Source organism: Egretta garzetta, unplaced genomic scaffold, assembly GCF_000687185.1.
Source record: "Egretta garzetta isolate BGI_Z169 unplaced genomic scaffold, ASM68718v1 scaffold40, whole genome shotgun sequence".
In the NCBI taxonomy this organism is placed as follows: Eukaryota; Metazoa; Chordata; class Aves; order Pelecaniformes; family Ardeidae; genus Egretta; species Egretta garzetta.
Genome location: NW_009258484.1, coordinates 3,221,440 through 3,236,608, shown reverse-complemented (window position 1 = coordinate 3,236,608; position 15,169 = coordinate 3,221,440). Strand labels below are relative to the sequence as shown.

The 15,169-nt window shown below is 43.6% G+C and overlaps 1 protein-coding gene across 1 annotated transcript in view; it reads right to left on the bottom strand.

The window, feature by feature from the left end:
* Positions 1-15,169, bottom strand: part of STARD13 (StAR related lipid transfer domain containing 13) — a 257,884-nt gene that overhangs the window by 170,002 nt on the left and 72,713 nt on the right. Inside the window, exon 4 of the mRNA XM_035900385.1 lies at positions 5,033-5,066. Within this exon, the coding sequence (XP_035756278.1) occupies positions 5,033-5,066 (34 nt within the window). The remainder of the gene's footprint in view (positions 1-5,032; positions 5,067-15,169) is intronic.

Here is a 15,169-nt window from a genome sequence, read left to right as displayed (position 1 = left end):
CTAACCCAGCTGATGCTTTCCCCCACAGAGGATGAGACGAGGGGGCTCCTGGCCACAGCCTCAGCTCCACCTCCAGCACACTTGCCACGCATCCATGAAAGGCTGAAAGAGATCACCTCGTCCATCTCCCCACGAGCAGAGGAAAATTCCAGAACAGGTTATGGCTCTGTGAATCCATATCCATTTCCCTGTTCACAGTGTGATTAACCCGTAACTCCTGCCCAAGGACTGCAGCGAAGGTAAAATATAAACACGAACATAAAACGTTTTATGACCAAGGAAACACAAAAATAATCAGTGGGAACTACTGTACATGGGTTTGTTCTTGCAATGAATCAAGCACCTGTAGTTTCTTCCAAGAGCCAGATGGAGTTGCAGTTCCCTCTCAGTTCCCAGAATCAGGCCCTTTGTGGGCAGTTGTTCATATGCAGCTGCTAAAGAGCACAGTTCTGGTTTCTTACACTATGGATGCCTCTCCTTGAAGTCAGTTAGCATTATGCCTGGATAAATATTGCAGAATCAGGCTATTCATTAAAGCCCTGGCACCACAACTGCCTCTATTTGAATTTTGTACTATATCAGTCAAGGATACACAATTATCCACGGAGTACTTCTGAAGTGGCCAAGGTCACATGAGGATTTTATCGTCTTACTGCACTGCACCATCTTCCTTGCCAGCCCATTGCCATTCTGCTACAGACTACATTACCATGCATCAGCAAATACACGAGCACGCTGCTATATTTAGGGTTTCATACATACCACTAAAATAGAGGATGTGTCAGCTTTTAATCTGACTTCAAATTTTTGTCAGCAAAGTAAAAGCTCATTTTCCCCACCAGTGATGAAGTGTGCTCTGTGTTAGTCATCTTGAGCTATGCAGTGATAACTTGAAAATACATTAGGCAGCTAGAACGCTCAAGCTGAGTAGAATGATTTTTACTAAGACATGTACTAGGACACAGTAAGGATGCATAGCATCAGTCAGACAGGTTTTAACAGTGACTACCACAGGCTATGTAAAAACCAGCAGTAATCTGATGGCAAGAGGAGCAGCTGGCCAAGGTGCTCTCTGTGGTACCAGGGCAGACAATTAGGACCTCCTGGGTTACAAGTCCAGAACAGAGATAGGTGGTGCAGATTGGGTTTGGTGTTATGTACCTGGAAATACGCAAAGAAAAGCATTGATGATGATGACTTGAACAGAGTGGTCTATTGCATGGCGATGAGGTTGGGGCAGTCCTATTAATGACATCATCTATTAACAACAGCAGGAACGTGGTTTAAATGGTTGGAACCACAGTTACTACCGGGATAGCCATGTTCATTCTCAAAGAAAGAGTTCAGTGCATGAAGCTGGCATTTTCACAGGTCGTGGTAAAGCCACAGAACAGGATATTTTTTACATAGTCACAAAACTTGCTTATTTGTGCCGTCACATACAAGCAGTCCAAGTGTGAATCGCCTTCCTGTCTACTGCTTCTACAGAAAGCCAACAAACAACTCACTAACTTACAGACCAAGGGTAAGCCTGTCTACATGAAAACCAGCTTTTCCACTCCAAAGTGCCTATTCTCTCTTGTAGATGTCCCTTGCACTTTGCTAACTGTATCTTAAAGGTTGTGGGTGACACCACGCTTGCAAACTAGGTCTAACTCCTAATAACATTGCATTTACTGAGTAGTGTGCAATTACATAAATACATAAATTTCCAAGTTGTTGTTGTGGAACCCCATCGCAGCCCAACCCAGGGCTGTCCACCCCAGCCCCATGACACTGCAGCAGGGCTGCTCTGCCACAGCCCTGCCCGGCCATGGGACCTGGCCTGCAGATTGACATCCCATCCCATCATTGGCCCATCCCTGTCCCCATGGCCCTGCCTGGCCATCCTGGAGCCATGTCTGACCCTGTCCCCGTGTCTGTCCCTGGTCCCCAGGAAGCCACTGGCTCATGCTCCACCCTGCCGCTATTAAAGAAAACAGAAAGCAGAATAAATTCATGCCTCTAGAGTCATACGTTATCATTATTTAAATTTTTTTTCCCAATGCACTTTTTTTTTTTAATGGTCAGAACATCATTATTTCCAGTGCACGCACTGTTAAAAGTACCAATATTATTACAACTGGAAATAACGGTACTAGGCCTGGCTAGCACGCAGCAACACGGCCAGCAATACTGGTACTCCAGAGGGGGTTCCCCGGGGTGGCTGAGCAGTCTGTGCAGCTGCAGCTTTTCTTAGGATGCATTTCAGGTATCCTGCTTAACATGTTGCAAGTTACCCTCTGCAAATCTAGGGAATGGAAGCCCCAAAAAATCACATTTATTTGTAAAAAAAAATAGAATAGAATTGTAAAATAAAATGTAAGCAAGAGAGAGAACAATAGTCCAAAGGGCAGGGTTTTCTCCCTCTCCACAAAAATATGGTTTACGTGGAAAACAACTAGAAGCCATGGAGAGTCCAGCCCTCGGGAAAGGGCTAAAGGGCTGCAGGAGCCCCCCACCCTGGCTGCAGCGGCTCTGGGCTGTCCTGTGCGCCCCCAGCTCCTGCTGGGATGGGGTTAAAGGGGCCGCCTCTATCCAAAATGGTTGATGCTGCCGGGTAGGGAGGGCAGGGTGCTGCCCCACTATGACCCACTGCTACTCTGGGGAATGACTCTTTTGGGCCTTGAGAGCTCTAGTTTGAGAGAGCTTTTACCAAGAAAGAGGTGAGAAGAAGAAATGACAAAAGTGAATGAGAAAGAATAAGAAGTGATAATATAAGAGGAAAGTGGTGCAGAAAATGAACTTCAGCAAAAGAGTGCTGCGTTCTGTTCATGGCTGATACGGGCAGGACTAGTGTTCTTACATGAGAAATTCCAAAACAGGAAAAAAATTCTTATCCAGAAAGCAGAGAAAATATCAGAAATGTTTAGGAACTGCAGGTCTGGAAGGAACCCCATTCCTCAGTCCAAGACATAGATTTGGCCATTTTTTAAATTTAAATCATGTTTTATCTTTTTTTTTTTTATTAAATGCTTTAACATAACAAATTTGAAAGTCAAAAGTTTCAGAGCCAAATAGAAATCAAAACTTCTCACTTTGAAAACTGTTAGATCATTGCATGTCGAGACATGCGCAGCTATTTTACAGAAATGATTTGAAACAGAAATTAATGGACGCTAACCTTTTCCTGTAAAATGGTTCAGTTTGAAGAAATGGGCATTTTTTGCCAGAAGAATTTTAATGATAAATTTATTACCAGCTCTATCATATGCTAGATTTCCATGATTAAAGTTCCACTTCAGTGACCAAACTGTGTCAGAAAATGACCTGTCATTCTTCTTTCATGTCTGCAGTTATCAAATTTTCAACCACCATGTTCTACTGTAAAGATGGGTGCTAAACTTCATGTCTTTTGGTGACAAAATCCGTGTTATCATAAAAGTAAAACAATTCAAAAACTAATCATAGTAATAAATGGGAGCACTGCTAAAATAATCAGTTTTGTTTAAAATTTATGTGCCATTGGTGTGTTTTCCTTTTCTTTATAAAGGAAGCCTTCAGTGTCACAGAGAGGTTTTGATCCAAGCAATGAAAATAATAAAAACAATTGCTAAATCAATCTCCAAAATTATGGGATTTGTTTAGCTTTGGAAAAGCACAGGCATATGTTTCATTGGCAAATACCATCATGGAATAAATACACATACAACTCATAAAGCAGGAAAAGTGAATGTGCACAGAGCTTGAATGAAAATACTTATATTTACACTATGCTGAACAGCCTTCATGTTTTGTTGATCTGATACTAAGTACATGAGGGCGAAGTTGCCGACGGAGACCTGAGTTTTCTAGGCCGGGGTTGCTGGCATTTTGCTAAGCCAGCGCGTTTGCCAGCAGAGCCACTGAATCAGTGACATTGGCTGCAAAAGGCTTCATTCATCTGTTCCTAACAGAGTTAAGGTGGCCCTTGGAAAGAACTGAGGATGCAATTTAGAGCAGAGACAGATGCTCCTCTGAGCAGGAAGAAATCACTGAGTTAGCAAACTGGCTTAAACTAGTCCTTCAGGCCAAAAAAAGATGCTAAGTCATCTAGGGACAGAGGAATAATTAAAACAACGATGTCCAATTGCTTTCATTTTAATTGACGCATGCTGCACACATATTGACTAACGAAACAGAAAAAGCAGCCAGCAATAGGTGACTCCAGAGGTCGTCTGTTTTATGAGTGAACTATTTCTAGCTGGCAAAAGCTTTTGTGGGAATGAGGATTCACTTAGACTTAGGGGACATTTCTTTTTGCAAAACTGTGGGGCTGTTATTAAATTCCAGTAACCCTCATTCTGGGAAGCAGTTTCTTTTCTCTGTATTTCTTAATTGTGCTTCATTACAATTTAATAAGGACATTTACCCTCAATTAAGCAAATCAACCAAGCAGTTGCTTACTCCCCGTTACAATGAATTGGTTTTGTCAAATGCGGGTTTAATTGCATGTAAGTATCTTGCTGAATCAGGACCTCTGTGTGTATATCTGTCCATCCAAACCTTTCCTTAGCTCCTGGGATGCTAACGTACGTCGGGTTCAGCGTATCCATTCCTTTACCTCTACTTACTGCTCTGATCTTAGCGCCTTGCAGAATGTCAACTGTAACTAAATAATTTACCCAGAATAGTCAACTTCACCAATGCTGTTAATATTGACAACCCCATTAACCAGCTGGTGAGCTCATGCTAAGGAGTGATGTGGGCACCGCAACTCTGCCACTGGGCACAAGTCCCACTCTGACACGAATAACTAATACTTGGGTTTACCCCTGTTATTTCCGGCCTCATTTTGCAAGGTGTAACTTGCAAGTTGCTGAATTATCAGCTTTCCTAAGAACCACGGAAATCCCACACCACTACGTCATGAACAGCAGCACGGAAGTGATTGTAGCAACTGCATGAAATAACTAAAACTCAGAATAGCAGAGATTCCCATGGGTCTTCCATCAACGCATGCATGTCTACAGAAGCCACCAAGAACCTTTCAAGAAGTAATGCAGCGTCTTACCTGCTTTTTCCTTACACAGCTTCTGAAACAGCACCTGTAAGAAATAAATTAAATTTTGGTTAATAATTAAACATTTTTTTTCCTTCAAATAAGTTCCACACCTCAGGATGACAATCATCTATGTCATTCTTAAACATCATCACCACCTTACATAGGGCATAAAACCCAGAGCTCCATCAATAAAAATCATGGGGAATGTCTAGTTTTGCTTGCTAAGGACAACCTGGTGCCCATTCCCAAACCAGGTTCACCTGTCTTGCAGGGTGTGAGCTTAGGAGCAGTCTCTGGCACAAGCAGGGTACGTGCTGCAAGGATACATAAGGTCCATCACACTGGAATGTGCCTGAAAGTGTCTCATGATGCTGGTGGGGCTCGGGGAGGCAGCCCGCAGGCTGTTGGCGCGGCACATGTGGGCAGCCATACCAACCAGTGGGAAACAGAGGACACTGTGGCTATAGCAGATCGGAGTGGTGGCATGATGGTGCTCATTTGTCTATGACCAGGAGAGGGTCCCTCTCTCTGAGGGACGTGCCAAACTGACTCGCTGTGTTGTGTTCTTCATGTTTTTCATCTCCCTGCTTCAGGTCTGCCATGCTAACTGAAAGCGGTACCATTAACGTCATGCTTGGAAGAAACTCTCGGTCCATTACTTTTCTCTATAATAGCTTTCAGTGCCCAAATAGGGAGGTTGTTGCCAGTGATTAAACGCATATCACCCATTCTCCTTTCATATCATTGATCCGTCAACTCTCCCAGCAATGCAGCCTGTAAATGAAACTAGCATAATGGGTGAAACTGCACCTAATTTTTAGGTTTCTTTTTTTAATTAAACAGAAGGCTGAATTGATTCTTCCAGATACCAGTGAACTCACAGGTGTGGAGCGCCCAGTCTGCAGCCAGCTGAAAAGGCAGCCACTCCTGTACCTCACCGTGACACACTCCCTGTTCTTGTTATCTGCTTGTCCCCATATGGGCAACCATCTGCACCTTTCCATCAGATACACCAAGTGCTCCGTTATCTCTTTAGTCAATATGGCCTCTGCAGCCTTGAATTGGTCTACAAAACCAAACAATGTTTTTTATTTACCTTTTATTTAGTGAAGAATTTTACTGAGATACTGGAAAATTCCTCCTCTAAGCACGGAACTGAATTGGTTAAGCAGCTCTCTTAATAACAGGAAAAGCACAGCTAGACTACAGTTGTTTTCCCTTCTGCAAGGCAATTTCATTGTAAAAAGGCCTCTTGCTCCATTTGAAGGTCTGCCTGAGCAGCAGCTGAAGTTAGCCTGTCTTTGGCCAGCAGGCACCAAGTGAGGTGGTCACTTCTAGATGGGAAAATAACAAGTGGCTGAATCCAAATCAGGTTCTGCTAATGGCAATCTGTAGCTTGGCTTTAGCTCCAAGTCGAGGCCAGCTCTGGCTCCTGCACGCTGCTGTGTGGTTGCCTGGACTGAATTGATTTGTATAGGTTTAAGCCAGGCTCTCTTTTGGTTTTTAGCTCAGTGATGGTGAAATGCCCACAGAGACTGGAGATAAGCCCCCTTCTCCAGTGAGGGCCCACCAGTGCCAGGCTCTGTGGTACCTGCACAGACCCTCATGCCCAGACCTCTTCTACTCTTGCTCTTAGGGAGGCTGGAGGGTTCGCCGCCCCCTAGGTCTTCTACAGCCTGGAAAGGGGAATGTGCTTCTGATTCCCATCTGGCTGAAGAGGAAATTCAACTTATTTCCCAAGTCTTTATACAGTGGCCCATTCTGCAAAGAGTAAGGAGCAGAACTACAGCACTACAAGCCCAAATTTCTCTAGCAGCATCACTTAAGGAGTCAGTGCTGAGCCCTCAGGAGAGGGTTCTAGCAGAAGCATCTCACTTCCATAGAGGAGTGGGAAATGCAGACACATGCTGTGTCGATTGGCAAGGGACAGGCAGGTCCCACACCAGCGTGCCAGGTTTTTGGGATGCCTTTCTGCATGAGGAACATCATTCTGTCCCTCCACTGTGCAGCAAGCCACGTTGTTCTCAATCACCCTGCTGGGGACAGGCACCTGATTTTTAGCATCACGATGCTGGCATAAGCACACTGGAGGCGGGTGCCTAAATTGCCATACTGAATCTTGGGATAGGCACTTCTTGAAGAATACATAAACAATATGTGAATCAAAATAAATATGTCAGTCCTACTTGGATGGCTGGTTTCTGTGTTCTAGCGCAGCCAGAAGGGCGCAGCTATTATAAAATCAAACCCAGGCGATGTTAACTTCCAAAATCTTTTTAGGATGCCATACAAGAAGGATGAAAATTGTTGCTGGAACAACCCCAAGTGGTAACAGAAAGCTGCCAACTAAAATTGATTTATGAAAATAATGATGATAATGCACCATATAACTGATTGTATAACAAAATACATTTATTGGAGGACTAGCATCCCATCTGAGCAGCATGGCACCATCTAATCAAATATATAGAAACCATGGACCAAGAGAGTATAACTCTAGCCAAAAGGCTGTTGCAGCACCTGCTGCTATGAATAATAAAGAAATCATTTGCTTACAACTCCAGCTGTAGCAATTTTGCAAGTGGAAGTGTCAAACAGAAGCCAAAGACAAATACACTCTGCTGATATAACCATGTTTTATTTGCTGAAGCATGTAAATTAGCACACAGCAACAAGAAATTTCTCCCCCTCAGCAGTCCTGTGTCTCAGCAGGGCCATCCCATGTTCACCCACAAATAATAAAATCATAGAATCGTTTAGGTTGGAAAAGACCTTTATGATCATCAAGTCCAACCATTAACCTAACACTGCCATCCCACCACTGAACCATGGCCCTAAGCACCTTGTCTACCCAGCTTTTAAATACCTCCAGGGATGCGGACTCGACCACTTCCCTGGGCAGCCCGTTCCAATGCTTAACAACCCTTTCTGTGAAGAAATTGTTCCTAATGTCCAACCTAAACCTGCCCTGGTGCAACCTGAGGCCATTTCCCCTTGTCTTATTGCCCATTACCTGGGAGAAGACACCAACACCCACCTCACTACAGCCTCCTTTCAGGCAGCTGTAGAGGACGATAAGGTCTCCCCTCAGCCTCCTCTTCTCCAGGCTAAACAACCCCAGCTCCCTCAGCCGCTCCTCGTCAGACTTGTGCACCAGACCCCCCGCCAGCTTTGTGGCTCTCCTCTGGACATGTTCCAGCAACACAACGTCTTTCTTGTAGCAAGTGGCCCAAAACTGAACACAGTATTTGAGGTGTGGCCTCACCGGTGTGGAGTACAGAGGCACGATCACTTCCCTACTCCTGCTGGCCACACTCTTCCTGATACAAGCCAGGATGCCATTGGCCTTCTTGGCCACCTGGGCACACTGCTGGCTCATATTCAGCTGGCTGTTGACCAGTACCCCCAGGTCCCTTTCTGCCAGGCAGCTCTGCACGAAGCAAAGGTCCCCAAGAAGCCTGCCTGGGTGGCAGCAACCTTTGCTTTACGATCAGAGCAGAATGAGCCAGTTTTGTGCATCAGGCAAGTCTACCCTCCACGGCGGTGCAGCCAGTTCAAGGGACGACTTGCAATGAAGTGAAGCTCAGAGGGCTCATCTACACTGCTAAATCAAAATGGCCATTGATGAGGCCAAAGCACTGTACCCGGGTTTGCCCATCTGACTCAGCAGCTTTGGCTTTGGTACGAACTGAAGAGCTTTGCTCGGAGCAAGCCAGCTATTGGAAAACGTGTCCTCAGCAGTGGGGACGAGGGGATACCCGGTGCTACTTGGCCTTTGGTGAGGGACTGGTCCCTGGCCCACATTTTAGTGCTGTGCAAAGAAAACTGAACACTAGTATTTTATTATGATATTTCTAAAATGAGCGTGTATGTCCCTGGCCACATTTATATTGCCCTATAAACATAGCCTCTAAGTCCATAGCAATACGTTTATGGGTCCTGTGAAGATGAACAAGATGCCCAGAGAATTTGTTAGAAATCATTACCTGAATCCGAACCCCATAGGACAAGATGAAAATAATGCTTCTGTTCAACAGCGATCTAAAATCAGGGACATCTTTAAGCGTGTGAGAGATCCCATTAAAGCCACCTTTCACTTAAAGAGCCATGCGTGTGAAAAAGTGCATTTGGAGCACAGAGCAAAGGAGGGAAGAAAGGCTGTGGATCTATCAGCAGGAGGAAAGCAAACACAGTGCATTTATAAAGAACCTGAAAGATTTTCCTGAAAGGGATTCTGTGTGGAAACAAATTACTGAAGTGAACTCGCTGGATTAAGTGGAAGTGAAGGTAGAAGCAAAACGCCAGCATTATAAACTCAACAAGCAAAATAAACACACTCATCAAAAAATTGTTTCTCTGATGTATACATAATCTTTCATGGTTATAAGTAATCAGGGCATGGAACTCACCAAACAACTGGATTAAATGATTTAATGATGTCCCAGTAAGCTTATTGTCACATAAAAGCTATTTTCTGACACAGCAGATGAATACGAAATGGTTGACTTGAAGAACTTCAAAACCATTTTACTTTGCAACAGCACAGGGATTCTGCAATGCCAGCCAATCCCATAATTTCTTATACCATTTAAAAGAAAAAAAGAAACCATTTTGTATCCAAGTTTTTTGCTTCCCTCTTCCCCATCCACTCCTATTAGTTATTAGCTATTTTATACTCTAATTTAAAATATGCCCAAATCTGCCACTGGTACTTCAGAGTACCTCTCAAACTGTAATCTTCCACTCTCAGGAAATCACACCCTCAAAAAAAAATTAAGGTCATTAGTGTATCTGTCCAGCATGCAAATAACTCTTCTGGATGTTTAATAAAAAGCCAGAGAATTTATTCAACATTGATATGGTATCAAAAATATCACTGCTATCAAATAAGCCCTGGCATTTTGACAGGACTACTTGACATCTGCTGTTAATAAAAAAGGCTTTGGATTCTGCAAGCATATGTTCTGCTGTGAGCAACCAGCAGCACCACTCTGAAACACAATACTTTCCTCTGTCAGAGGAAAAATGATAAATCTGTACGACTTCTTACTGGTTAACTGATACAGAAGGAAAGCACTCAGAGCTGGAAAAAGTCCTGCAAAGTACAAAACCTGACAATCCTAATGGTTCTTCATTCTAGCAATTTAATAATCTGCTAGGCTTTAATTAAAGAGACATATTGACAGTTCTAAAGGAGGAAACCAGCAATCCACATGTAAAACTCAATCATCTGATGAGCAGGTTTATTAGATCCTTTCAGAAAGATGTTGACAGAAGGAAAGAAAATCCTAGTTACTACTTCAAAATAAAATTCTACAGCCCAAAACGGGAAGTAATATTATGACACTCAGCAATGTCAGCCTTAACTTGAAGTTGCTTGGCCCCAGCAATGAGACCTTCAGTCTGGGTTACGCTTGCAAGTTCCCTAGAGAGTGTTGGTCAGCTGAGAATAATGGTAATATTGAAGTTATCTCATAGAAACCATTGAGGTGGATTGGGAACTGGCTGAATGGCAGGGCTCAGAGGGTTCTGATCGGCGGGGCAGAGTCCAGTTGGATGCCGGTAGCTAGTGGAGTTCCCCAGGGCTCGGTACTCGGCCCAGTCTTGTTCAACTTGTTCATCAATGACCTGGACGAGGGGACGGAGTGTACCATCAGCAAGTTTGCTGACGACACAAAACTGGGAGGAGTGGCTGACACACTGGAAGGCTGCGCTGCCATTCAGCGGGACCTGGACAGACTGGAGAGCTGGGCAGAGAGGAACCTGATGAAGTTCAACAAGGGCAAGTGTCGAGTGCTGCACCTGGGGAGGTCAAACCCCATGCACCAGTACAGGCTGGGGGCTGACCTGTTGGAAAGCAGCTCTGCTGAGAGGGACCTGGGAGTCCTGGTGGATGACAAGCTGACCATGAGCCAGCAATGTGCCCTTGTTGCCAAGAAGGCCAATGGTATCCTGGGGTGCATTAAGAGGAGTGTGGCCAGCAGGTCGAGGGAGGTTCTCCTCCCCCTCTACTCTGCCCTGGTGAGACCCCACCTGGAGTACTGTGTCCAGTTCTGGGCTCCCCAGTTCAAGAAAGATGAGGAACTCCTAGAAAGAGTCCAGAGGAGGGCAACTAGGGACAGAGCACTGGAACAGGCTGCCCAGGGAGGTTGTGGAGTCTCCTTCTCTGGAGATATTCAAGGCCCGCCTGGATGAAGTCCTGTGTAGAATGCTCTAGGAGAGCCTGCTTTAGCAGGGGGGTTGGACTAGATGATCTCCCGAGGTCCCTTCCAACCCTTGCGATTCTGTGATTCTGTGTGATTCTGTGATTCTGTGAAAACACTGCTGAGACTGTTGTGTCAGAAAACCCGATTTATCTCAGAGACTTGGCACTGATCTTGGATACAGGCTTGAAACCTCTACTGGATTTAGGTGCTTATGTTGTATCTTCAAAGGCTCTTATGACCAGGTCATTCAGTTATATCTTCAACTGGGCTCATAATTTTCCTTTAAAGGAGGTGTCCTTGGAGACTACGATTAATATAAAGCCTCAGTGAGACGCCCACCAACTCCGCTCTGGTGAGACCCCACCTGGAGTACTGTGTTCACCTCTGGGGCCCCCAGCATAAGAAAGACACAGACCTGCTCGAGCAGGTCCAGAGAAGGACCACAAAGATGAGCAGGGGGCTGGAGCAGCTCCCCTATGAGGACAGGCTGAGAGCATTGGGGTTGTTTAGCGTAGAGGAGAGAAGGCTTCAGGGAGACTTTATAGCAGCCTACCAGTACTTAAAGGGGGCCTACAGGAAAGATGGGGAGGGATTTTTTATCAGTGTAGTGATAGGACAAGGGGTAATGGTTTTAAACTGAAAGAGGGTAGATTTAGATTAGATATTAGGAAGAAATTCTTTACTGTGAGGGTGGTGAGGCACTGGAACAGGTTGCCCAGAGAAGTTGTGGATGCCCCCTGCCTAGAAGTGTTCAAGACTGGGCTGGATGAGGCCTAGAGCAACCTGGTCTAGCAAAAGTTGTCTCTGCTCATGGCAGAGGGTTGGAACTAGACGATCTTTAACATCCTTTCCAACCCAAACCATCCTATGATTCTATTCTATTCTATTCAGTGGGGAAACTTGGGTCTAGGTCCCCTTTCCTAGACTCTTTAATATCTGGAATAAGAAAACATTAAGAAATGAATGTTTTTATGCTGCTTTCATCATGGTATTTTAAAATGGGGTAAGATATTAAGAATATGCACAGCACTGATCAAAGCAATATTGTTCCTCACATGAACATTAGCTTCAGCAGAGCTATTTGTTACTGGACTGGACAGTAACAAATTCTGGACCCAAAGCCCAGGGTGCATTTATGAGCCCTTGATCATCCACATTGCATAAATGCTGGGTCAGCCCTAGCTCTGTTTTGAACTGCTCCAATTAACTATCTACAAATTAAAGCTTAGCATAGTTCAAGAGATTGGGGACCACTCCCAAGTGGCAGAATGGAGGTAGACTCTGCTCTAGATCTGCTCCTTACCATGCTACAGAGTCCTCCAGCATCTCTGCATCCTTTGTACCCTCAAATACCTCCTCATGCCGTACTCCATGGTGGGTAGCACGTGTCCATTCCCTAAAACCCTCACCTTGTAGCTTGCAGCACAGCTTTCACTTCACTGCAGGTACAAAAGATCCCATACACAAAATAATAATTGACTTATAGGACCACAGGAGACCAAAAAAGAGCACAGAGGAAATCCAGGGCTGAGTGCTACAGAGGACGGACGTGCTCAGTCTGCTCTGCAGGGTACCTCAGTGCTCTCTCTTGTACACACCTATCCTAAACAATTTAACATTAAAAAAAATTTTCCCTATGTTAGCTTAAAGCACAGCTGTCATAGTGACAGATGGCTGCTTCAGGTATCCTAAAATATAATAATGTTCCACATTTTTGAAGCTGTACAAATAAGTAAAAAGTAATTAATATCATTCCAGTTACTGCAAAGAAGACATGTAGTCCAAATATCTATCAGCTTACTTGAAATTAATGGGTACATGTACCCCAGCAAAGCAGAGATTTGGCTGGTTTTATAAATTAACATCTATAAAACTTGACGCAACTTGGAAGGATTTCTAAGGCTTCTTCCCGTTTCTAGCGTAGCTCATTGAGATGTTTGCTGCTGTCTAACCTGCACTCCAGTGTGTTATCGAAAGCAAACCCAACCAGTCATAAACGAGCCCGGTTCCGCAGAAGCGCTGCAGACATGGTGTTTCCACAGACATTTTAAACCTCTGACACTTCATCTCGTTCTCCTGAGACCTAAGTAAAGTTTTAAGGGGTTGTCAAGAAAGGAATGTAAATAAAATAAACTGTGTTTCTCTGAAGCTGATATGGAGAAAGTCTAATGTAGGGATTCTAATTTATTTCTTTGCTTTAAACTGGCAAAATCATATAAATTGTCTTTTCCCCGGTTTCTCTGAGGATCTAGCATACAGAACCTTTTAGTGCTGTGCAAAGAAAACTGAACTCTAATATTTTATTATGATATTTCTAAAATGAGCCTAAGGGATTCAAGCATCCAGAGGAATTCAGAGGACACAGAAAGGTCTTTTGAAAATCCTAGACTTAATATGCTGAGTTGATTCTAAAAAGATGAAATACTGCCTACAGATATAAAAACATATTTAATCATTGTGCACAGCTTTAAAGAACATTTAATGAAGATTTGAAAATTATTTTCCCTAGCTTGGTGTTTTAGTTGACAAAATCAGACTTGTTTTTAAAATGCATTTTACTTCATTCTAAATATTTCTTTCAAATTTTACACCAAGATCAGTGCTGGTTTGAAAAGCACTGACACAGAAGGAAAGATTTATTCAATTGTTCTCTTCTGTTTGCTACAAATCTATTCTGTCCATGTACTAATGATAAAAGTCCAGAAAGTAATGTGACATTTCATGTTGCTGTAGTTTTGAAACCTTTGATCAAATAGAAAACTGGCTGAAAACTATTTTACAGTGAAAACTTTTGAATGACTTATTAAAGAAAAAGGTTTATAGTAAGGGGAGTAGGGTGATAAGAAAGTCTGTAACAACGAAAACTATTTCAACAATGTTCAAAGTGAAATCAGAGGAAAATGAGCTGAAAGACTAACAGTAAAGGAACATGCATTTTAGCAACTGTAACTTACTGTACTTTAAAAATGTATTATATTAACAGACCAGTGAGATTTTCACTTCCAGCAGCTGCTAATATATTTTCAAAATGCCAAGCAATTATGGCATTTGTGGTTATGCCTAATTTTTTATTGAGGAGGATCTGGTTCCAACACATGAAGAGCAGCCACCTGCAGTGAGTGTTAGGGTGTGCCTCTACAGTATTTGTCACAGTATTAAATCAGTCTGGTTGCCATTTTGCCATCAGATTGGAAGATGCTCAGAGCTTCAAGGTGACCAGGGCAGCCAAACTGGTCTGGTGCCACCCAGCAAAACATGGTGGTGTACTCCCCCTCTCTTTCACTTACACAAACTTTCCGTAACACTTCCCACTTTTTTGCCTTTAAATAGGCTTTTATAGTAGTCAGTATTTTAAAATCTAATTAAAATCTAACCTGACAGTTTGGTATTGTGTTCTTGCACGGTCAAGAGAAAAGCAGGTGCAGGCAATCTCAAGAGTTCAGCCAAGGGAACAGTTTGAGGAACACACATCCAAGTTTGGTCTCCATGGTGTCCTGAGTGTTCAGTTCATCCTGCCTAATTCCCAATTCCCACCCTCTGCGATAGCTTCCTTACAGGATACAGTTTTGCCATGTCTCAGCAGATTTGGTTCTGATAAAAACAAAACCCATTCTCTTTATGATGCTTTTACCTTTGGAAAGTCCCAGGAGCTCTTAGTCATTTTGAACTCTCGACCCTGCAGCAGGACTAACATCAACATGCTCAGAACTGTGCAAATATCAATTAATGCTCAGTCCTGTGTTAGGATAACCAGTTATGCTTCTGTATAAACAGACATGAATAAAAACTGGAGATAACGTAGTTGTCACAATATATGTGTGGGGTCAGGTGGAAATGTGGTGGGGTGGAGGTGGGAGGAGGAAAGGCAAAAAGAACAGTGATGACTGCCAAGTGGAGACGGACAAAAGCAAGAAGCGAGAGCAGTCCCAGTTTTTTACAA